The following is a 24,056-nucleotide window of genomic DNA, read 5'->3' on the forward strand; positions in this document are numbered from 1 at the left end:
CCTCCCCCCTTAAAATGGAGATAATAACAGGGTATGTATGTATGCATGTATGTATGTATGTGTGTGTGTATGTATAGTTACTGTAGAGATTAAATTTAATAAAGTAAAGTTCATAAAACAATGCTTGGAAAATCATAAAAACTCAAAAAATGTTACTTGTTTCTGATAATGCTCCTCCTCCTATCCTTCCTCCTCCTCCTCCTCCTCCTCTTACTATTACTATAAATCTGGAGCCCCACAGAGAAGATGCAAACAATTCTATAGAGATATGTCCAGGATTCAGGGCACAAACCACTATCGTTAAAGAAAGATTCCTCCTAGCAGCTAAGCCCATAATCAAAAATCCACCATGAAAGAGAATCAGCAAGCCAGAAAAAAAGGGGGGAGGGGGTTACTATTAACAACCGTAATAACTGAAGATAATAAAAATTGTGACAGAGTCTATAAAATATATATTTAAAGTATTAAAAAAGAAATGTGAGATAGTTAAAATAGGAAGCAATGACAAGGAAGACTAATAGGAAAACAGCCCATTAGACCTTATAGATATTTAAAAGGATTAATAAAAGTTAAGATTAAAAACATAATGGATAAGTTTTATATCAGATCAGGCACGGCTGAGGAGACAATTCATAAGCCAGAAATATATCTGAAGAAATTTTATAAAGTTTAGTGCAAAGACAGAACAAGATGGAAAAATATTGAAAACAAATGAAAAGACATGAAAGACATGTCTAATAGGCATTTTATAATAAGGAAAAGGAAGAGAATAAATAGGAGAGAAGATGGATGAACATTTTCCAGAATTGATGATATGAGCCCTCAGATTTAAAAAAAACCATAATGTGTCCTGTGAAGAGTTAAAAACAAAAATCCAACAACTAACTATTTTGCAGTGAGCTTTCAAAACATGAAAGAAAATGGAGAGAAAGAAATACTCAAAAACAATAAAGTAGAAAAGACAAGTTATCAGTTAAAGATCAAGTTAGCCAAAGGATGCCATAAAACAATGGAATAATGTTGTCAAAATGCTGAGAGAAAATGAACGGTCAACCTCAAATTCTATACTCAGCTAAATGTGCATGGAATAAAGATCTCAGCGAGAATTGGCTGAACTAAAAGATGTACTTCCATTAAAAATAAGATGATTTGGGGGTGCCTGGGTAGCTCAGTTGTTTTAGTGTCCAACTCTTGATGTCATCTCAGGTCATGATCTCATGATCTTGAGATCCAGCCCTACATTGGTGTCAGCACAGAGTCTGTTTGGCATTCTCTCTCCGTCTCTCCCTCTCTCTCTGCCCCTGTCCCACTCACTCTCCTTCTCTCTCTTAAAAATAAACAAAATAAACATTAAAAAAATAAGAGAATTTTAAGGAAACAGCAAGAGTTGAGTCTCAGAAGTGTTTATAAATAAGTTGCCAGTACTAATTATCTACTGACTGTACACAATATTTTGTGGAAGAAGAGGCAGAACCTCCCACCAACCTATACATTTCTTCAGTCTCTGTTAATGGAATCTTAGAGGTGTCTATAATGTTGCAGAGCTTTAATTGCTAGTTAAGAACAGAGACAGATTGGCACAGGAGCAGAGAATGCTGGTGATTTTCACATGGGTACTATGCCATTGGTTTTCTCAGAGTTTGCTGTGGGAGCCTAAAGTTATCGGGATTACTGTCCTTCTCAACTCTTGGTCACGAGAAATCCTCCCATTTCATTTAAGAAGCGGTCCTTACGGGCCATGATCTTACAGATAATGCAGGCAAGGGGCAGGCATTTGACAGTGTGTTCATAAGCAGGGGAGGGGGATGACGATGGCATCACGTGGACAGGTGCGAATACTGGCCTTATGTAGGAATGTTGTTCATTCACAGTAACGAGAAGAAAGAGTATGGGGTACATTGAAACCTGGTTGGTTGCTGAGATTGCGAAAGCTTGTGAAAACACTCTTCTAATTGTTTACACGTCAACAGTCAAGTGGGAAGCAAGGTCTTCTGCTGAAAGTAAGAGCGGGGAAAGAGAGAGAGATGTCAGAGTCTGAGAAGCAAGAAGACATGACAAGTAGGTTAATTAGTCCTCCAACCCAGTTCAAGAGTGAACAGATTAGGGGGATGAAGTGCAGTTGCCAGGTAGAACTAAGGCTCCGCTCGAAGACAGGTTGTAGCCATTCATTTAAAGTGAGACTAGTTATTTTGTTCCTGTGTACTCTCCACCAGTGTTCGTCTCCCTAATACAGGTTTAAAACCAAGATTGGGGTTTTTCCAGGCAATTATGATGAAGAGTGAGAGGATCAGGCCTTGATGGTATATATATGGGAGTGGCTATTGGCCAAGGTAAGCCTTTCTCTTAAAAGGCTCTAGCTTCCTAAGAGGAGATGGTAGATGCCTCTTCTTTCTTGCCAACTTTATTTTGTCCATTAGCTCCCAGATTATACTTTCAAATCCATGGCAGAGAGCTGAATCAGTGTGTCCTGAAAGGTTGTGAACTTGGGGAAGCTTGGCTGTCTAAGATGATAACAAAGCTTTATTGAGGTAAACACACACACACACACACACACACACACACAAAACAAAAACATACGTAGTTCATGATTCATTTTCTAACTAGAGAAAACTTTAAAGTAAACTTGAACTACAAGGTCTCTGGAATTTTAGCTACAGCAGTACTTTTAGCTTTCTTTTTTTTTTTTTAAGTTTACTTATTGATTTTTGAGACAGAGAGAGAGAGAGAGAGAGAGAGAGAACTAGAGGGAAAGGCAGAGAAAGGGGGAGACAGAGAATCCCAAGCAGGCTCTGCCCTATCAGCACAGAGCCCAATGCGGACCTCAAACTCATGAAGCATGAGATCATGACCTGAGCTGAGATCAAGAGTCAGACACTTAAGCGAGTGAGCCACCCAGGCACCCCAGTAATTTTAGCTTTCCATTTATCTTTTGCATGTTTGCTTCTTATTAATTTCTCCATGTTGATCATTTGCTTTGTGAAGAAATAACCATTGTGTACACAAAAGTACCCATTGTGTACGTGTACCCAATACACATACAAATACCCATTTTGTGGGCAGAGTGGCTAGAATCCACTATTGGGATGAGACCAGCATTACTCTAGAACAAAATCTCAGCACCAAGAGTTTGTGGACCTCTCCACAGAGAGGCGCCAGGTGCCAGCCATGTCTGTTCTTGCTCAGACCTCTGGGACGGAACTCAAATGGTCCCTGGCTGGATTTGGTATTGCTCTGGCTCATCTGTTGTAATCGCTAGTTTGGAATCCCATGATGTAGCTGCAGCTGCTAGAGGCACCCCCATCTCCCCAGGAGCTGCCAAAAAGAGATAAAGCTGTCCTTAGAAAAAGGAAAGTCAGAAGCTCAGCAAGCACTCCCAAATGTAACTAAAGCAAAATCTGAAATAGTATTTTAAGGTCTTCCTGTTTCTGAAGTTCGCTGTGTTTCTGTCTTTAGAAAACTTCGCTGATGATTCTACTAAGGTTCAGTCTGTTCTGAAGTCCAATTCTTCTCATCTGACTGATGATGTTTTCCACTAATGGCGCATATTGTAGGGGTCTAGATTGTGTAGCACAGTGGTGGGTTGTTGGTGGACTCTCGTGGCAACTGATTCGGTCAATGTTACCTTTTTTGTAACCTTTTGTGCGTGTGGTGCCCCTAACGTACTGTGTGATCGTCACATTGACAGTGTTAACCAGGCCACGGGGCCTGGTGAGACGCTTTTTTTTTTTTTTTTCCCCTCTCTGCTCTTGAGATAAACCTGCAGAGTAGATGGTGCAGACATGGACCAGTGTCCCCACATGCAGAGGAGAAACATGGCTGAATTCTTATAATCCAAGCACTCATTTTCCATGCCCACCGCCACTACCAACCTGCTCACACATGTTATCTTTTTCCGTCTCAGGACGCTTTTAGTACAACTTCATTATAGATAGAGGTTTACTGACTCGTTTACACTGAACGCATTTCATGTAAGGTCTACCCTAATGTCAAAAGGGAATGTACAATAATTAGATGAATAAACTGGCCCCAATTCCAGTTTCTAGGAAGTTTGCCTGTAGACCGAAATGCCGTTGATGGAATTTAGACACTAGTGACCTTTAATTCCAAAGGGCCTGGGTATCCTTGACCTTATTTTCTTGACCTTTTCCTTCCGTTACTACGTCTGTACCTCCCTTATGGGGTCTGCAGCATTGTCCGCTAAACACAAAAGCTAGACATGAATTTTTTTTTTTTAGTTGCATTCTGTATTTACCGCAAAGGCTCATATGGTAGGTGGTTAAATATTTTCCGAAATGAAGTAAATGTTTAAATGTACATATTTCATTCCAAAATGTTTTATTTTGAGAAGAAACAAGAAAAAAGAAAATTAAACCGCTCAAGAGAATATTTATATAAAGAAATTATAGAGAACCCCACGTCGGGCTCTGTGCTACCAGATCAGGATTGTTCAGGATTCTCCCTCTCACTCGCTCTCTCTGCCCTTCCCCTGCTCGCTCTCTCTCTCTCTCTCTCTCTCCCAAAAATAAATAAATAAACTTTAAAAAATAAAAAAAAAATTATAGGAGTAGCCTCTCAACAGAAACCCTACTGTTGGCCCATTCCAAAGTTCACAAGGGTCTCAGGTTATAACATAATGGGTAAAGTCGCCCCTTCAATCTCTGATAGCCTCTGGCAATTTTGTCAAATATTCAGTATCACATTAACCCTTGGGTAAGCTTTCAAAGTTATGGACTCCTTTATGTCAGCTTCCGCTATAAAATAATGACCTTTGGTATCTTTTGTTTCTTCGTCAATAAATCTGTGGCCGATTTATGGCCACAGAACCCATAGATTTTGGGGGTTGGTGTAGCATCTTGTGTTTACTGGCAGCTGCCTTGTTGATTTCTTTAAGAACATCATGCATTTAACAGTCGGTTAAGTGAGATTTCATATACTTAGGAGTACCACTGAACTCATCAGGAGTTATTCATGGCATTTCTTTAATCTTCCTGTTTTCGTTCCTTTGTTCATTTGGGGGCTTCTTTGTGGCTGTAGGTGTCTCAACTTTGTTTCTTCGTGGTCAAGATTTGATCTCTTAATACAGCGCTAGGTATGTTACTTGAGGCAAATGCGGACGCCTATTTATTTATTTATTTTTTTTTTGAGATGTTCCACATCTTTATAATCTTCTTCAGGGGATTCACAGAGCCCCTTCCGCGAACTGTCAGTTTGTTCTTGACGTGGAGTTTCCAATTCCAAGTTATTTATTAGCCCATTTGTTACAATGATCTCCTCTCCTATTTCATTTAACATCGTCTTCAAGGTAGGTTCTTGGCCACAGTTTCCTAATGATGGAGGTTATTCTTAATCTTTTCATTAATATGACAGCACAATTATTCTAAATCTGAAAAGGCCAGCCTGTATGCCTCTTGCACCAGCCCAGGAGCAAAGTCCAAAGTTACTTTTTTTTTTTCTAAGTTTATTTATTTTTAAGAGACAGGGAGAGACAGAGCGCGAGCAGGGGAGGGACACAGAGAGAGAGAGAGAGACTCTGAAGCTGGCTCCAGCTGTGAGCTGTCAGCACAGAGCCCGAACTGGGGCTCGAACCGCGAACTGTGAGATCGTGACCTGAGCCGAAGTCAGATACTTAACTGACTGAACCACCCAGGTGCCCCCATCTATGTATCTCTCCATTGATTTTTCAACTATAACTTTTTTGGTACATTCAAACATTAAAATAATACGTAGATTGCAAACAAATGACATAGATATATAATAAACTGGGAAAGTCTGATGCTCATAGTATGTTATTAAATAAGACAAATACGAAACAGTAGGTAGAATATTACCTGTGGTGTGAATATGCGTGAATGATACAAGAATGTATTAGCCTAGCTGGAAAAATCTTTTATATTCTAGACATGTAAACGTAGTATGATTTTCTTTCAAATAACAGGTACTATGTGAAAATTACTTTAAATTATACTTAAAAATTTTTTTTTAACATTTATTCATTTCAGAGTGAGAGAGACAGAACATGAGCGGGGGAGGGGCAGAGAGAGAGGGAGACACAGAATCCGAAGCAGGCTCCAGGCTCCAGGCTCTGAACTGTCAGCACAGGGCTCGAGGTGGGGCTCGAACTCACGGACTGCAAGATCATGAACTGAGCTGAAGTCGGACGCTTAACCGACTGAGCCACCCAGGCACCCCTTAAATTACACTTTTAAAAATTAAATGGATTGAACTTGCCATTTTAACCATTTTGAAATATAAAATTCAGTGACATTAATTGCATTCATAATACTTTGCAACCATCATTACTATCTAATTCTGAAACTTTTTCATTACCCTAAACAGGAATTTATAACTATTATGCAATATCCTTCATTCACCCACTTTCTCAGCTCCTGATGACCTCTAATCTACTTTTGGTTTCCATGAATTTTCCTACTGTAGATATTTCATATAAGTGTTCATATTCATACAATATTTGTATCTAGTTTATTTCAAACAAATTTTATGTTATACATGTGTTTATATATATTTACTTTACAGCATTTTTTTTTTAAGTTTATTTACTTTGAGAGGGGGAGAGAGAGTGTGCAGGAGGGGCAGAGAGAGAGAGAGAGAGAGAGAGAGAATCCCAAGTAGGCTCTGCATTGTCAGTGCAGAGTCCAATGCAGGGCTTGAACTCACAAAGTGTGAGATCATGATCTGAGCCAAAGTCAGGAGTCAAATGCTTAGCCGGCTGAGCCACCCAGGGGCCCCTATTTTACCATATTTTTAAAAGATCAAGTGAATGGAGACATGGAAAATTTCTGGGCAATAAATGCCCATTTGTGTTACTTGCAATCATTGGTATTTTTTAAATTATTATTATTTGAGAGAGAGTGCCCAAGTGGGGGAGGGGTAAGGGAGGAGAGAGAGAGAGAGAGAGAGAATCTTAAGCAGACTCCACACTCAGCACAGAGCCCAACACAGGGCTTGATCCCACAACACTGGGATCATGACCTGAGCCAAAATCAGGAGTCTGGCGCTCAACCGACTGAGCCACCCAGGTGTCCAGTAACCATTGGTATTTTTAACCTAATCCAGAGTAATCCTGCCAGATCTTCCAAGGCATTTTCAATGTGAGGAGAATCTGTGTTAAAAGACATGAATTCTGTGTATGGGTTAAACTCTATCGGTTTTATGGAATGTGCCAAGCATCGTACTTACCAGCTTCTTGCTGCTTCTTGGAAACTACCTTCCTGAGGGATGAGGGCCCAGGCTGTTCTTATTGTAAAGTTGACCATAATTTGTATCATGGGTGCCAGACGATAGCACATTCAGCCTATGTGTTGTTGGTTATAAACAGCTCAGCTCAAATAGAGACAAAGCCAATCACAAGCTTTGATTCTCCAGAAATGGAGCCGGGCAATACAGACGAAGTTAAACAGATGCACAGAGAAAGGCAATGAGGTAGGAAGGACAATGGAGGCCATGGGATAAGTTAAAGATAGAGGTAAGCCACAGCTTTAAGTACGCAGAAGTAGTTGAGAAAACTAACTGGGGGAAGAAGCCCATATTTCAGGAAAGGCAGAGCTGAGCAAGAAGCTGCGTATCATGGGTAGAGTAAAATCCATAGTCTCCACTCTTACATGTATTTTTCTGGCTTAGCTAATACAATATACTCTTCTAGAGAGTCCTGTGGTTGTCTTGAATCCACAGTAACCTTCAAGCTGTCTCTTTCAGAACTCTCTTTCTTCTTGGATAGGCTGGGATTACAACAAGCCCCTCATTACCTGGATTAAGGTACATGATTCCATTTCTTACAAGCTGGAAAATCCACGGAATACAGAAATCACTACCAGGAACGAGGCTTTGTGCAATAGGAAATCACCAACAATGTGGACCTTTTGTGATTAGTTAAGACACTATGGCTGGAAAGCATTGAGAGGTCCTACCCATTCCAAAACTATGTTTTCCTGGTAGTCACAGCATGTGGCCAGAGAAGTTGAAGTTACGACCAATGACTGCAAAGCAAAACTTTAAGGAATGAAACATACTACACTTGAATGATTTTCACCCATAGAAGCAGGAAATTTACAAAGTTAAAGTCCAGAATGCCTACCTATTCAAAGCAGCTAAAGAAGGTTTGTTAGAGGAAGTACTTTCATCTGATAGCTAGCAGCATCCACTGCCAAACAGGTGCATCAGAAGACATCACAGAACCTTGCTGTATCCTTTTTGGTCAAAGCAAATCACTGTTTGACCAGAGTAAGGACATGGGTAGAAAGTGGAAGGTGTTATTTTTTTACCAAGCTTCTCTTTTTGACCAATTGTGATAATCCATCCCAGATATGAAGCAAGCCCGAAAGTACCACCTTTTTCTCTGGATGAGCCATTAGGACCTGGAAGAAAAGACTCATACAAAAAAAGAAATCCCTGGAGGATCACAGATGACATAGGGACGTGAGACAGTCTCAGATGCTGGGTGGTGAATAATCAAACCTAGAGGATGAGCTCACAGGGTTAACCAGAATTAGTGTCTCAGTATGGGCACTATTGACATTTTGAGCTGGATGATTCTTTTTCGTGGAAAGCGGTCCTGTGGATTGTAGGATGTTTAGCAGCATCCCTAGCCTCTACCCCCTGGATGCCAGTAGCAACTCCCCGTTGAGATAATCAAAAACAACTCCAAATAATGCCAATTGTCCCCTGTGTGTGTGTCTGTGTGTGTGTGTGTGTGGCGGGGGGGACAGGGGTGACTGCCCCCAGTTGAGAACCATTGAACTAAAGCAACTGAAGAGGTGTGGTAATCTAGGGATAGAAAATGTCTCATCTACTGAAATCATAAATATATTTCTTTGTTGGTTTTAATGATGCAACTAATTGAATGGAATTTCCATTTTAAGAAAACTAGAACATTACAGATAAAATGCCAAATTTTTATGCATTTTAATTTAATTTTAGGTACTCCTACAAGGTAGGAGGATGTGCCTCTTTTATAAATCACCCATGGAATGGCTGTTTGTAGGAATCAAGGTAAGGGGCCAAGTTCTACCTTTAAGTCAAGGCCAAGGTGAAGGTTAAGGAACTGACACAAACCACAGACCAGACAACAGGAATTCAGCAGATGAAGGAAGTCAGAGTCAGGGATGAGCATGACATTAAAAGGTCCTGTGGGGGTTTCAGAAGCTTAGGATAGGTACTGAACTTTTCTGTTGGTCAGAGAACAAAGTTACCCAGATTTCATAGAGCAGAGAGCTATTTGTTGATATTGGAACTACTTACCCAAGACTGTAATAAGAGAAGACTGAAAAGAAGTTCGTCACAGCTTTATTTATAAAAGATAAACTAGCATGTAACCAAAAATGTCAGATAATAGTAAAAAAAGTTAAGTAAAACCATGACAGTACATCAAAGGGATCCAATGCAGCCATTTCATAACCCAAAGGCATTACAATGATACGGGAAATGTTCATGAACCGTGAAGTGGAAAAACATAGGAAATCACCCTGCCCACTGATGTCAACTTTGAGAAGGTACTCATGAAAAGAGCATTGATGATAGGTAGCTAAAATATTTATGCTGGTGTTTTACTATAGATTACTATTATCTTCATCGATATAATTTCTATATATCCTTACATGAACATATCCTTATGTTATAATCAGAAAATTTAATTATATCTAAAGGTTATACTGTGTCATTTTATCCACCAACTTATTAGATCATCTTATGGTCAATATTACATTAAGTTGGTATCTGAGTAAATAATGCTTTAAAAAGAGCTGATATATTTAAAGTTCAGGTTCAAAAATACAACGTTTTATTCATAAAATGTGTTCAGCATCCAGCCTTATTGGAAATAATAAAAAAGTGGACTAACATTATGATTTTTGAATTAATATTGAGCACAAAATAGGTCTTACTAGTGATTAGTATAATGTCTGATTATGTTACACTCACTATCCTTCCCTATCTTTGCTTCTCCCCTCCATTCTAGAATGTTGAAAGCCATTTAAATTCTTAATCATTATTGCTTGTTTAAACTACTGAATGTTTTTGTTTGTTTGTTTGTTACCTGTGGTAATATGGCAGATCGTTCTAGAATTCTGGAAACTAATAATGTAGTAGGACCTAAAACCTAACATTAGGAGACTCGGGGTTTTAAGGCTCTTCTTGTGCGAGGAGTTTCCATCTAACTGTTGTATCAACTTCATCATCAAGATTTCCCAGCTCCTGTTCTTTAGAGAGTTCTAAGAATACCTAAGTGGGAGAAAATAAATAAGGAAACACACATGTCAGGGTGTTTCTGAAAGATGGATACACACAGAGTTTCACACAAAGGCTCCCAGATGATGCTCCCTGGTTTAAAGAAAGCTCACCTGTTCCAAGGTAGCCTGAGAGAGGCTGTATTCTTCCAGGTCGAAGGTCTGTTTCACTGCATTTCAAAGGGACTGACATCAGTGGCTTACATGTTTTTCACCAAAAGTGTTTTCAAAGTACACAATATAAGCAGTAACCTCAGGTCCATGAGACACTTGAAGATACAGGCCAAGTCATTAAATTTTTTGGAAGGTTAACTTAAAGAAAAATGTCGATATGGCCCAACAAAGAAGAGTAATGCATGAATACATAAATTGCCACAGACTTTTTCTTCGAAGAGCTCCTCGTGTCCTATTTTGGTATTTTGCCTTTTGATTCCTACATATGTATTATTGGACTCCAAATCGACTGTTGGGTATTGTTGGGTCTCTATATTTATAAGAATCTACGGAGGAGTACCCCGCATGCAGGTACCATTTGAGTGAATTCCATATTTCTACACGTCAAGGCCTCATCAATAGCCAGTGTGACCTCTAGTCAGTGTCTCTAGAACAAGTTCAACCCCTCCCCCCTTCCCCCCACTGATCCTAACTTGTCACATCGCAGCCCTGTGTACTGTCCTTCTCGGACCTGCATTTGAGCCTCCTCTCGTTGTCTCCACATTCTTGCTCCCTACCCCTCTGACTATGATAAACATCGAGATGCAAGAAGGTTCCCTCAGTATTCTCTGGGACATGTTGATAATTATCCTCCAATACTATGCAATGGAACCAGGAGAGAACATTCTGGCTTCCTGGCAGCTGAGTTACCTTGTTAGCAGAGGAAAAATCAGGGGGAGTAAACCTGATTCTAGAGCCACCACTGCATTTCCGTCAGGGTTTGTAAGACTAGTCCAGTGGAGGTTGTCTAAGTTTTGGCTGATTATACGATCTTTCCATTTGAACTCATATAGTATATATTCCATGTAAAAATATGCACGATAAAGTCTAAGTATGTCTAAACTTACCTGCCTCTAATTTGAAAAAGGCCTGAGACAGAGGGCGAACGGCTTCCACAGGTAGTTTATATGCCATCATGGAGGAATATCTGGGGGAAGGAAAGAGTCCCACTTATCACAGTGTTATAACAGTGGGGAGAAATTGATGGCCAAAATAAATTTTCAAAGTTTTCTTTGAGTAAAAGTCTAAGTAGTTTAATTTGATAGTGCATGAATCTGAGCCGAATAACTTATCTTTAGTCATAAAAATCTGGTCACAACCAAAATCTGGTTGCTCTAAATTTAATGTTCAAGATAAATACTGAAAAATATCTCTGATAAAGAATCTTTCATACTCAGCCTGTGCCTCTTTCTTACCGTATTAATGCCAATACCTGAACATGCTCCCTGGAACCTTTTCATAAAACTTTCCCCCCTGCATTTAATTTCCAATCTCTCTTATAATATTAAAACCCGGGGCGCCTGGGTGGCGCAGTCGGTTGAGCGTCCGACTTCAGCCAGGTCACGATCTTGCGGTCCGTGAGTTCGAGCCCCGCATCAGGCTCTGGGCTGATGGCTCGGAGCCTGGAGCCTGTTTCGATTCTGTGTCTCCCTCTCTCTCTGTCCCTCCCCCGTTCATGCTCTGTCTCTCTCTGTCCCAAAAATGAATAAACGTTGAAAAAAAAAATTTTAAAACCCGCCAAACTATCTCCTATTAAAAAGCTTTTTTTCTTGACCTCCAGCTTCCCCTTTCCCAAATAAGTTTGTCCATGACCTCCATGTGGTACAATCCAGTGAACATTCTTTAGTTCTTATTTTTTAGACTTCTCAAAAGCATTAAATGCAGTTGTAGACATCCTCCTTAAAACTAACACACACTCTCTCTCAGCTTCTTAAACAACCAATATCTGTGACTTTCTTTCTAAGTTTCTAGACCTGTTCTATTTAATATCTTAGCTACTAGCCACATGTAGTATTTAAATTTAAATTGAGGTGCCTGGGTGGCTCAGTTGGTTGAACCTCTGATTTCGGATCAGGTTGTGATCTCACAGTTCATGAGCCCCACATCGGGCTCTGTGCTGACGGTTCAGAGCCTGGAGCCTGCTTCAGATTCTCTGTCTCCCTCTCTCTCTCTGCCCCTCCCCTGCTCACACTCTGTCTCTCTCTCTCTCAAAAATAAATAAACATCAAGGATTTTTTAAATTTAAATTAATTAAAATAAATAAAGTGTAAAATTCAATCCCTTGGTCACACTAGCCATGTGTGAAGTGCTCCATAGCCACATATGGGTATTGGCTACCATTTTGGACAGCACAGATACGGCATTTCCATCATTGCAGAAATTTGGTAAGATAGTGCTGTTTTAGACACACTTTAATAATTTGTCATAATGGCTGTTGTGGTGGTGGTGGTAGTTTCCCCACCAGCTTTTCTTCCTCAATCCAATCTCAACACAGAGAGTTCCTGGTGTTTCATCCTAGACCTTCTCCCTTTTCTATGTCCCCTGTTGACTTCACCCATTCTCCTAACTTAATGGTCTTCTATATAGTAAAAATGCCCATCATTGATGATTGGCAGAGCAAATCTCTCAATGACCTTTCACTTTTCTTCTGAGCCACAGGGCTACATCTCAGTATTCTGGCATCTCCACTTGGAGATGCCACCCTTTACACATCAACAATATGAGCTTTTTCCCCCCACTCTGCAGGTATAAAGTTCATTCTTGACTTAAGTTCTTTACACATTCTGTGTTCTCTTCTCCCCATTCTTCAGCAGCCAAACTCTGCTCAGTTTTAAAGTCCTACCTTAATGTCATTTCCTTATTTCTTTGTATCTTCATTTGCTTAATATCCTCGTCCCCCAAAGATGGTAAGCACCATAAGAATCTTCTCTATTTATTGACTACTTGATACATGGTCTCCAGCATATAGTAGGTATTCAGTAAGTATTATTTTTAAGAAATTAACAGAATAAATGTATTTTAAAAACCCTGTAAATCTTTCTTTTTTTAATGCTTATTTATTTATCTTGAGAGATAAGGAGAGAGTGCCAGGAGGAGAGGGGCAGAGAGAGAGGGAGAGATAGAATCCTAAGTAGACCTCTGGCTGTCAGTACAGAGCCCACTGCAGGGCTCTATCCTACAAACCATGGGATCATGACCTGAGCTGAAATCAAGAGCCAGATGCTCAATTGACTGAGCCACCCAGGCACCCCAACCCTGTACATCTTTCAATTCAACTCAGCTTCATTCTGCTATTCACGTGGGTTTGGTTATCTGTGCTTGTAACTCATAGCTGACCACACACAAATTTCAAAGAACCATAGGGAGGATTAAATGTCCTATAATCAATTAATTTAGGATTGACTCAATCTTTCTCAAGAATATGTATGTGTGTGTTATTGGAGCTCTAGACACAATTTTATATTCGGTAAAATGCTACCTAGGTTGACACATAATTTTTATTGCCTATTAAAAAACATTAAACTCATGGTTTAGTTCATTCTCTGTTCCTGTTTTTCAAACCATTGCATAATTTACACATCCATGAATATGCATACACACACACACACGCACACACACACACCCCATCCACCTTTTCTGAGATATGAAACATCCACTGAAAATAGCTTTTCAATTGCTCTTTTTTCTATATATCCAAGTGACCTCCAAACAACTTGTTTTGTAATAAATAAGCCAGCTCCACCTTTCTCTTCCTCTCCAGACTCATCCTAGACTAAATTATGTGTAGTGGAAAACCTATACACTTGCCACCCGAGCCAAAAACGTCCTTTACCTTTCCTGCCAAGCAGCCTGCGGAAAAAGCTTCAGAATCTCCGTGTGGACAGGTTCCACCTGAGTGGGGTCCTTTATTTTTACTTCTAGAATATAATCTTTACCAAACTTGCTTTTCAGATTTTGAATGGAACCAATACACCTAATCCAGGGAAGACAAAAAAAAGAGTTGAAGGAAAAAAAAAAAAAAAAACACTTATCTTTTAATTTCTTCCTCAACTGCAAATGCAGAGGTAGATATCCGATCATAGATCAAAAGATATTCGATCATAGATCAAGGAGCTGAAGAATACAAGCTGTCACAGTGAACTGCAATTCTCCCTGAGGAACTTGGGGGCCGACTGTGGTCAAGGATGGGCACCCACCTCAGTTTTCCGGACACCATGATGGCCACGCGGTCACACACAGCCTCAGCCTCCGCCATGGAGTGGGTGGTCAGGAGAACACCCTTCTCTGTGTTTTTAACAATGGTCTGAATTGCCTGCCTACAGATAAAGGATGGGATTGTTCACATTTAGAAAGTAACTTGGATATGTAAGAGACGAATCACTGGGTTCTACTCCTGCAGCCAAGATTACTACACAGTATATTAACTAACTTGGATTTAAATTTAAATAAATAAATAAATAAATAAATAAATAAATAAAGTAAGTAAATAAATAAATTTTAAAAGAAGAAAAAGTAATTTAGGAAAATAGATGAACAGAAAGAAATAGGAAGACTAAATAGAAAATTCCGTATTCAGCCACAAGAAAAAAAAAATCTTTGCTCTAGAGAGAAAGAATAAAAATTGTACTGCATTATGTAATTATATTCCAACATTCATTGGCTTCATAGCGTGAAAAGTTGGGAAATAGTGAGTAAAACAATGTTTGTTTAAAAAAGCTGGAGTACAGAGAAACATCACATTGTAGGATTTTCAACAACTGAAAAATAAAAGAAAAAAGAGGCAGAGGAAGAAGAGTAAGAAAAAGAAAATCCAAGCGAAGACATTCAAGATTCTATTCGATTCTTAACGTGTCTATTTTTCCTTCCTTGGGGAATTTTGAATACTACAGTAAGTTTCACTGAATTAAATAATAGACTATGTGAGCATCAAAGATAAATAGAGCAAATGTAGAAAGAATATTAACTCCAGACTCATACTACGTAATCTGATGTCCCTCACCACATTTGCTGTTGCCCCTCGGGGTCCACCCCTGTGGATGGCTCATCCAGAAGCACCACCGATGGGTCTCCCAGGATGCTCAGTGCAAAGCACAGCTGGAACGAGAAGGAGAGGAACAGCATGTCTGGCACCGACCCGTGGGGTGCGTAGAGTAACACTCAGCCCCCCACCTACCTTCCTCTTTCCTTCTTGGGGTAAGTCCTTCACGGGCACTTTAAGTTGTTCCTAGAGCTTGAAAAGCTTCCACCAATCTGACAAAAAAAAACCCGACACTGATTTATACACAAGGCACATGTTCCTACCTACACCAACGATATAGAAAACCTTAGCACCATCCACCTGAAAACAGTAGATTGAAGGACCATTAACATCATCACAAATGCATAAACTTATGATTTGGTTCTTATTCAGATTTTCAGTCATTTTAATTTGCGCGAAAATTAAAAGATCTTGTTTATGATCTCCTTTCCATATTTAATCAGGAAATGACATGTTCCTCCCGTCTTCCCTCCACAAAGCTTCCTTCTGTACCGAGAAGTACTCAGAGCAGCCTCCTGTTTGCTCATTCCTTTCACTGCTGCCTACAGCTCCAGGTGGTCTTTCCCCGTAAGACCGGGCCACAGTGAGTTCTCCTGAGGACAGTACCCCAAGAACTTGACGGTGTCATCTTCCGGTTGCCTTGGAGATGTTCTGTAGCCTTCTAAAACCACCTGCATTGAACCAGGAAAGTCAGATCCGCATCCAGCATCTGCTCCAATCCTCCCTCTACTGAAGGAGATAAAAGTGGCTCCTCCAAAAATGAAAAATAGAATTATCATATGATCCAGTAATTCCACTACTGGGTATTTAACCAAAGAAAACAATAATACTAATTCAAAAAGATATACACCTCCTTCCATGTTTATTGCAGCATTATTGACAATAGCCAAGATGTGGAAACAATCCAAGTATCCATTGATAGATGAATGGGTAAAGAAGAAAGGACAGATGAATGATATATATATATATATATATATATATAATTATATATATTGTATCATTATATGTATTATATATATAATGGAATATATATTATATTATATTAGATACATATTCCACTATATATATTCCATTATATATAATATATAATGCTATAATATATATAATGTAATATATATAATATTATACTACATATATTATATTAAATATATAATGCATTATATAATATATATTATAGCATTATATATTATATATAATGGAATATATATCATATTATATTAGATATATTATATATACTGCATTATATATTATATATTACATTGTATATTATATATACTACATTATATATTATATGATATATTATATTACATATATATTATATTATATATTACATTATGTATATTATATATTATATGTTACATTGTGTATTATATATAATAAATTATATATTCTATAATATATATTATATTACATATATTATATTAAATATATATTCTATTATATATTCTATATATTATAGCATTATATATTATAAATAAAGGAATATATATTATATTATATTACATATATATTATATTAAATATACATTCCATTATATATTATATATATTATAGCCTTATATATTATATATAATGGAATATATATTATGTTATATCAACTATTATAAATATTAGTATATATAACATATAATATATTAATATATTATATTATATTAAATATATATTACATATATTAATATTATATATTATATTATATATACATTACATTATACATTATATTAAAATAATTAGTTATATAATTATTAATATATTAATAATATATAATATATATTATATTACATATGCATTACATTATATATAATATACATTATATCATTATATATATTATATATATATATATAATATATATATATATATAATGGAATATTATTCAGCCACAGAAAAGAATGACAGCTTGCCCCTGTGACAATGTGAATGGACCCGGAGAGTATCACGCTAAGTGAAATAAGTCAGTCAGAGAAAGGCAAGTACCATATGATTTTACTCATATGTGGAATTTAAGAAACAAAACAAAGAAAAAGAGAGAGAACAACAAAAAAAACACTGTTATATACAGAAAACAAACTGGTGATTGCCAGAAGGGAGGTGCAGACCGAAGAAATAGGTGAAGGCAATTAAGAGGACACTTAGCGTGATGAGCATTGGGTGACATATAGAATTGCTGAATAATTATAGTGTACACCTGAAACTAATATAACGCTGTATGTTAATTATACTTGAATAAAGAAAGGGACCATTGAGCTTCACTATTTTTTGAGCATGCAGAGATATTTTGTAAAATCTTTCATCTATTTATTCATTTTCTAAAAAATCATTTGATCTGCTGAAAGAACAATATGAGGACGATATTGACACTGCAAATGAAATTTCCCCTGGCAATGAGCTTGTCACGTACCGTTCCTGCAGTTGGCTTTGTGTCTCCTGTTACCATTTTAATAGAAGTGCTTTTACCGGCTCCATTGTGTCCCAGCAACCCCAACACTTCACCTGGAAGACAGAGTCGTCATTGATGATATGATTTGTACTTCAAAGTTTGACCAGCCTAAATTCACTTAGTTTAGTAATATTTTGAAACAAAAGAACATCTTCCAACAACCCCTTTGTAATTTTCTATATTACAGTGTGAATGGAAAGACTTTGGATTTATAGTAGAATGGTTTGGTATTCCTGATCCAAGATGGGGTTTCTCACCATTTGAACTGGGACATGATTTTGAAACAGAAATTGTTTCTCTGCCAACATGTCAAGTATTTTTATAATTATCTGTTAACCAAGATAGGTGAACAGTCTCAAAGAATGGAAATTTTCCCCCTTTTCATAGTCCCAAACCTAAATAATAAGGAACATTCTAATAAAGGGAACGTTATCCAAACCTTTGTTAATGCAGAATGAGATGTTTCTAATAGCTATTTTCTTCTTTCTTGTTGAAAAGCAATGTTCCTTTTTCTCTTTATATGCCTTGTGTAAACAGCTTGCCACTACGAGTGGTTTCTGGAAAACATGACAAAGCATGATTTTCCCATTAAATTTCAGATATTTTGTGCATTCATGTTTTACCTTTCATGTCCTAGGCTATGAATCTAACCAGATTTTGTGACAGTGATAATTCAGCCTCTTTCTTTCAAATGAAATGCCTAAATGTACGTTCATGAATGAAGATTACTTTATCAACCATGGAGAGAACCAATTCCTAATCAAATTCATTGTGTTTGCATTATGCCCTTGGCACTAATTTCTAGTTGATTTCTTTAAAAAAAATTTTTTTTTGTTTATTTATTTTTGAGACAGAGAAAGAGCGTGAGCAGGGGAGGGGCAGAGAGAGAGGGAGGCACAGAAACCGAAGCAGGCTCCAGGCTCTGAGCTGTCAGCACAGAGCCCTATGCGGGGTTTGAACTCACAAGCAGTGAGATCAGGACCTGAGCTGAAGCCGGTCGCTTAACCGACTGAGCCACCCAGGCGCCCCTTTGATTCATTTCTTATTGAAACGAACTAGGTGTAAATTCACCTGCTGATTACCGTTACTAATGTCACAATTCGAGATGAGGCAAAATGAAACTGCAAGTCTTGCAGAAGACGCGAACTTTTGTTAAGGTTGATAAAAATATCGGAGAATGTGTTGAATTGCAGTGACGCATTGTGGGGGGCCGGGCCCCGGTGCCAGGCTGAGACCGGGTCGAGCAATGTTCCCCGTTGACTCAAGCCAACCTGGTGGTTCCCCCTCCCATTCATGTGGGAGGCCGGGCCCGGCGCCAGGCTGAGACCGGGTCCAGCAACGTTCCCTGTTGACTCAAGCCAACCCGGTGGTTCCCCGTCCCATTCCCCCACTTTCAAGGGCATACGAAAGCCTTGTCAAGGCTGAGAAAGTTAATTCCTGAAGACTGTGGTCTGCAGGTGTTGGCAGTAATGCTACCTCCCTTTTTCTACCCCGAGTCAGATAGAAACAAACATGGGAATTGTGTTTTGCTAGCAATCTTATCAACAAGGTCTTGTGACCCGTCTAGAAAATGCACAAGAAACACAGAACTAAATGTTTTGGTTGGCAGCAATTATGTGAAACCTGTTTATTCTTAGAATGACCTAACCCATAAGAGTCTGGGTATAAAAGATTGTGTACAGCAACAATAAAGCCGTCACTTGGGCCATCAGCCCAGGGGACCCTCCTGTTCCCAAACTTTCTCTTCTCTCTTTTTTTCTTGCATTCCCCTACCCTCAGGACCCTGACCTCGGTGTTTGTCGCGCCGGCCGCGACACGCATGAAGACGTGGCCAGTGAAGACCCACAAAAAACTGAAGAAGAGAACACTAGAGGAGTCGTGATACGATACGTACTGCAAAAGATGTGATTTAAATATGACATACACATGCAATGTCACAGAAACAAAGCCAAGTTGCGAAAAGAAAAACCAGGAGTTCAGCTCTCCAGGACAAGCCACCGAGCTCAGAGTTTTGTGAAGGGTCAAGACACTTGTCACCTCATCCGGGTTCAGAGTAGTGAGTGCATTTGCTGTTCTCGCTCTTGCAGCTTGGCCATTCTCATCTTCTTCTTCTGGCTCTTCTGGGTTTGGATGATTTTCCCTACTTCTTGAGATCCTACAGAGAAAATAAAATAACATACATTCGATTCCAGCTGTACCACCTTATCAAGAGAACGTACGTAAGCCTCTATACTTAAATGACTATCCTTGGCTTTAAGAGAAAAAAAAGTAATTTACGACCAACAAGATTCCTTCTGTAGGTAGCCAAGTCCCTTGAAATATTTTCTTTGAGGGGCGCCTGGGTGGCGCAGTCGGTTAAGCGTCCGACTTCAACCAGGTCACGATCTCGCGGTCCGTGAGTTCGAGCCCCGCGTCAGGCTCTGGGCTGATGGCTCAGAGCCTGGAGCCTGTTTCCGATTCTGTGTCTCCCCCTCTCTCTGCCCCTCCCCCGTTCATGCTCTGTCTCTCTCTGTCCCAAAAATAAATAAACGTTGAAAAAAATAATTAAAAAAAAAAAAAGAAATATTTTCTTTGATTATTGTCTTTAAGACCTTCTATTCCATCTGTCAACGGGCTCTCTAAATTCCCTCAGATGCACACTCATCAGTGTTTCCCGTCTGCCTCATCCACACTGTGCTCACATTACATCATCAGTGATCGCCAGAACTGGCTTCTCTTCTCTTTCCAAAACGGTCCACCCACATACTGAACGCACCAGCTCATTCTCACGTCTCCTCTTCAGGGACTGATACTTGCTCTCGGCAGGAGAAAAACAAACTTTGGTGCTTCCCCACTGCTAAGAGAGAGGCATGGAACCAACAAAACTCAACTTGCCTAAGATCTATTAAGACCCAGGAATTAGAAATTATGCATGCCTGCATTCAATCTAATGCGGTTGGGGGTTGGTTTGGTTTTTATTTTTTCCCCAGAATAATGATGTCCAGTTTGCCCTGCTAAGAACTGACTAGTAAATCTATCATAATAAATTGATGTTAAATGTACTGTCACCAACATTAAATATTTAAATTATACTCAGATGTTAAGAAATGTTATCCTGACCTGAAGACTGGTTCTTTCCTCATTGTTTTTTGTCCATACTTCATTTCTAGACACTTTATGACAAAAAGGAAAATGATACTCTGAAGGTATGGCTAAAAAGTAAAGAAGGAAAATTAGAATTAGCATCATCATGGTATTCAGATTCAGTAAACAATATTTGCCTTTCCTTATGGAAGATTTGATCATTTTCTTACAAATTTGACAAAAATCTTACAAAATACTTCAGACAGGAGTTTATCCAAACCAACCCTTCCAATAGGGGAGCAGGAAAAACCCTAAAAGTCCTGAATTAAATTAAACACACACACACACACACACACACACACACACACACACACACACACAGAAAAGCTGACGAGATAGTAGGGACTTTTTTTAAAGATAGTAAGAACTTTTGGGCTCCCTGGGTGGCTCAGTCTATTAAGCATCAGACTCTTGGTTTTGGCTCAGGTCATGATCTCAGGGTTTCATGAGTTCAAGCCCCACGTTGGGCTCTGCATCGACACTGCAGAGCCTGCTTGGGATTCCCCCTCTCTCTGCCCCTCCCCAGCTCACCATCTCTCTCAAAAATAATCAATTAAAAAGAAAAAAGATAGTAAGGGCTTTTTAAGCCCAATCTCAGTGGATGTAGGGGGTAGGCTTGACATCAAAGCATCTCTGCTCCTGGAGTTAGTTTTCAAACTTCAGATTTCATGGCACGTCCAGGAGAAGAAGACAGGAGAAAGTACACAACTCTAGAGTTTTCTTCCAAGCAAGGAGTAGAATAGGTGGTCTTTTCACTAATAAAGCACGGGTCTCAAAGGGTTTTACTCTTAGGGAAGGACATGAAGAATACCCAGGAGGTTTGTAAGATAATTGCCTTGAGTGTCAACCACGGGGAGTGAAACAGAATGAGAAGCCAGCTTTTGCACATATTTGTAGCCCAAATTCACATCATCTGAATGGTCCCAAACACCTCAAGCCTGGAATTAATTAAATAATTAATTAATCTTTATTTTTATTTACTTTAGAGAGCAAGAGCATGAGCCGGGGGGAGGGGCAGAGGGAGAGAGAGACTCTTCAGCAGGCTCCCTGCTCCGTGTGGAACCTGATGCAAGGCTCAATGCAGGGCTCGATCCCACGACCCTGGGATCACGACCTGAGCCGAAATCAAGAATCAGATGTTCAACCAACTGAGCCACTCAGGCCCCCAAGCCTGGAATTTAGCTAAAAGCACTACCAAACTAGTAGCTATCCAAAGAATTTGGCAGAAGCATACAAATTGGAATAGATATCCCAGAAACAGACCCTGTATACACGGGCATCTTATATATGAACAGAGGCGTTCCTGAATATCAATGGAATGGCACAGGCTTTTCAATAAATAGTTCTGGACAACCGAGTATCTTTAAAGACAGAAATGAAATAGGACCCTTCCCTCACAACACAGAAATAAAATCAAGTGCGGGTGACTGAAGACATAAATGGGTAAGAAAATATAAGTCTTTTAGAGGACAACATCAAAGAATTTTAAATGACCTCAGAGAGGGACAGATTTCTTAAATATGAAATATGAAATAAAATTCATTAATTATCTTAATAGACTTAGTAAAACTATTTGATTATTCTTGATACACACAACCTTTGATAAGATTCGGATTCATTCTTGATAAATACATAAGCAAACGAAGACTAAAACCTCTAGTAAACTAGGGATCGCGTAATACTTTACACAGTTAATAGAATGCTTCATCGTTAAGTACTAAGATGTTTCCAAGTAAAATCATAAACAATGGAAGGATGCCTACCAGTAACAGCATTAGGTCCCAGGGTTTCTGTGTTATATCACCCAGAGCTGCACATTTTAAAGAATATATGTCTTAACCAAACAACTGTATAACTTTAGGATTTGTTAGTGGTCAATTAAAAAATAATTGAATACGTAACATCTCTGCATATATTTAGAAAATAGGAAAGATACATGTTCAATATACAAAGACTCATGTGGAAATGGATATAATTTTATAAATTTATAAAAACTTGGGAAACTTTCTCCCTCAAGAAACTATTCTTCTGCCATTAAAGAGAAAAAAGAGGTCTGTAATCCATTTTGTTTCCCTTTTCTGCCTCAGTTACCATATGCACAGAAATAACACTTATATTCTATCTCAGTATCTTTTCCCAGTATAAAATTCCACTTAATTTTTCACCTTTCTTTTTCATTATTCAAATTAGTTTATTTTTTCATCCATACTTAAATGATTTTTGGCCATATAGCATTCTTTATAAATCACCACAGGCAATCCAAATTGTCTTTGGATACATATCATGTCAATAATGTATAAGAATAGCAACCAAGCTGGGCACCTCGGTGGCTCAGTTGGTTAACAGTCCAGCTTCGGCTCAGGTCATGATCTCACGGTTCGTGAGTCTGAGCCTCGGGTTGGACTTTGTGCTGACAGCTCAGAGCCTGGAGCCTGCTTCGGATTCTTTGCATCCCTCCCTTTCTGCCCCTCCCCTGTTTGTGCTCTCTCTCTCTCTCTCTCTCTCTCTCTCTCAAAAATAAACACTTAAAAAATTAAAAAAAAAACAACAGCAACCAAGCCTTTAGTATTTCTGAACAGCAACCAAGCCTTTAGTATTTCTGGTGTATATTATACTGTCATTGATTCCATATAGAAAAATATCCTTATGTTTTACTGTCATTATATTTGAATGTAGAATATAATAGAATATAGTAAGAGCGAGTATTTTTAGGATACTTAAATTTGCCGTTATTTAAATAAGACTAAGTGTATTACACAGTTACGAATCCTAGGCAATACACATTCAGGTAGAAAATTTTTCTTACTATTAAGATTGTTAAGAGAATGCTCTGATTGCCTTCCTTTATTTCATCATTCACACTTTCCGAGTTTCTCACATACACATAAAATACCTGTTGAAGAAACACAAGAGTTAAATGAAGTTTCCTCTGCTTGATGCATATAAAATTTGTGCACTAAATATGCAAACGTTGAACTTGAATTTGTTCTCTGTTACTAAATTCTGTTGATGAGCTGACATCCTTCCTTGGTTGTAATCTCCAACACCTTCTGCCTTCCAATTGTATGCGGTAGGGATTGGCAGATTTCTTCTTCTATTTTTTCATCTAGACTGATTTTATTTTTGACACATAAATATTACATATTTTGTTCGATGTATGCTAACATCTATGAACATTCTCAGTACTGAGAGGCCTTGCAGTGTTCTTTCTGGTTACAGTTCTGTCATCA

The 24,056-nt window shown here is 38.6% G+C and overlaps 1 protein-coding gene and 1 pseudogene across 1 annotated transcript in view; both read right to left on the minus strand.

The window, feature by feature from the left end:
* Window positions 1-4,471: 4,471 nt before the first annotated feature.
* LOC123602929 lies at window positions 4,472-7,286 on the minus strand (annotated as a pseudogene).
* A 1,998-nt stretch (window positions 7,287-9,284) lies between these two features.
* LOC123602930 (ATP-binding cassette sub-family A member 10-like) overlaps window positions 9,285-24,056 on the minus strand; it is a 66,893-nt gene continuing 52,121 nt past the window's right edge. Inside the window, 14 exon segments of the mRNA XM_045487246.1 lie at window positions 9,285-10,233; window positions 10,353-10,408; window positions 11,300-11,379; window positions 14,065-14,205; window positions 14,429-14,548; window positions 15,232-15,326; window positions 15,406-15,468; window positions 15,470-15,482; window positions 15,763-15,941; window positions 17,665-17,756; window positions 18,143-18,260; window positions 19,741-19,858; window positions 20,803-20,894; window positions 23,633-23,719. Coding sequence (XP_045343202.1) covers window positions 10,135-10,233; window positions 10,353-10,408; window positions 11,300-11,379; window positions 14,065-14,205; window positions 14,429-14,548; window positions 15,232-15,326; window positions 15,406-15,468; window positions 15,470-15,482; window positions 15,763-15,941; window positions 17,665-17,756; window positions 18,143-18,260; window positions 19,741-19,858; window positions 20,803-20,894; window positions 23,633-23,719 — 1,353 coding nt within the window. The 3' untranslated portion in view covers window positions 9,285-10,134.

The sequence above is a fragment of the Leopardus geoffroyi genome, chromosome E1, assembly GCF_018350155.1.
Source record: "Leopardus geoffroyi isolate Oge1 chromosome E1, O.geoffroyi_Oge1_pat1.0, whole genome shotgun sequence".
Classification (NCBI taxonomy): domain Eukaryota; kingdom Metazoa; phylum Chordata; class Mammalia; order Carnivora; family Felidae; genus Leopardus; species Leopardus geoffroyi.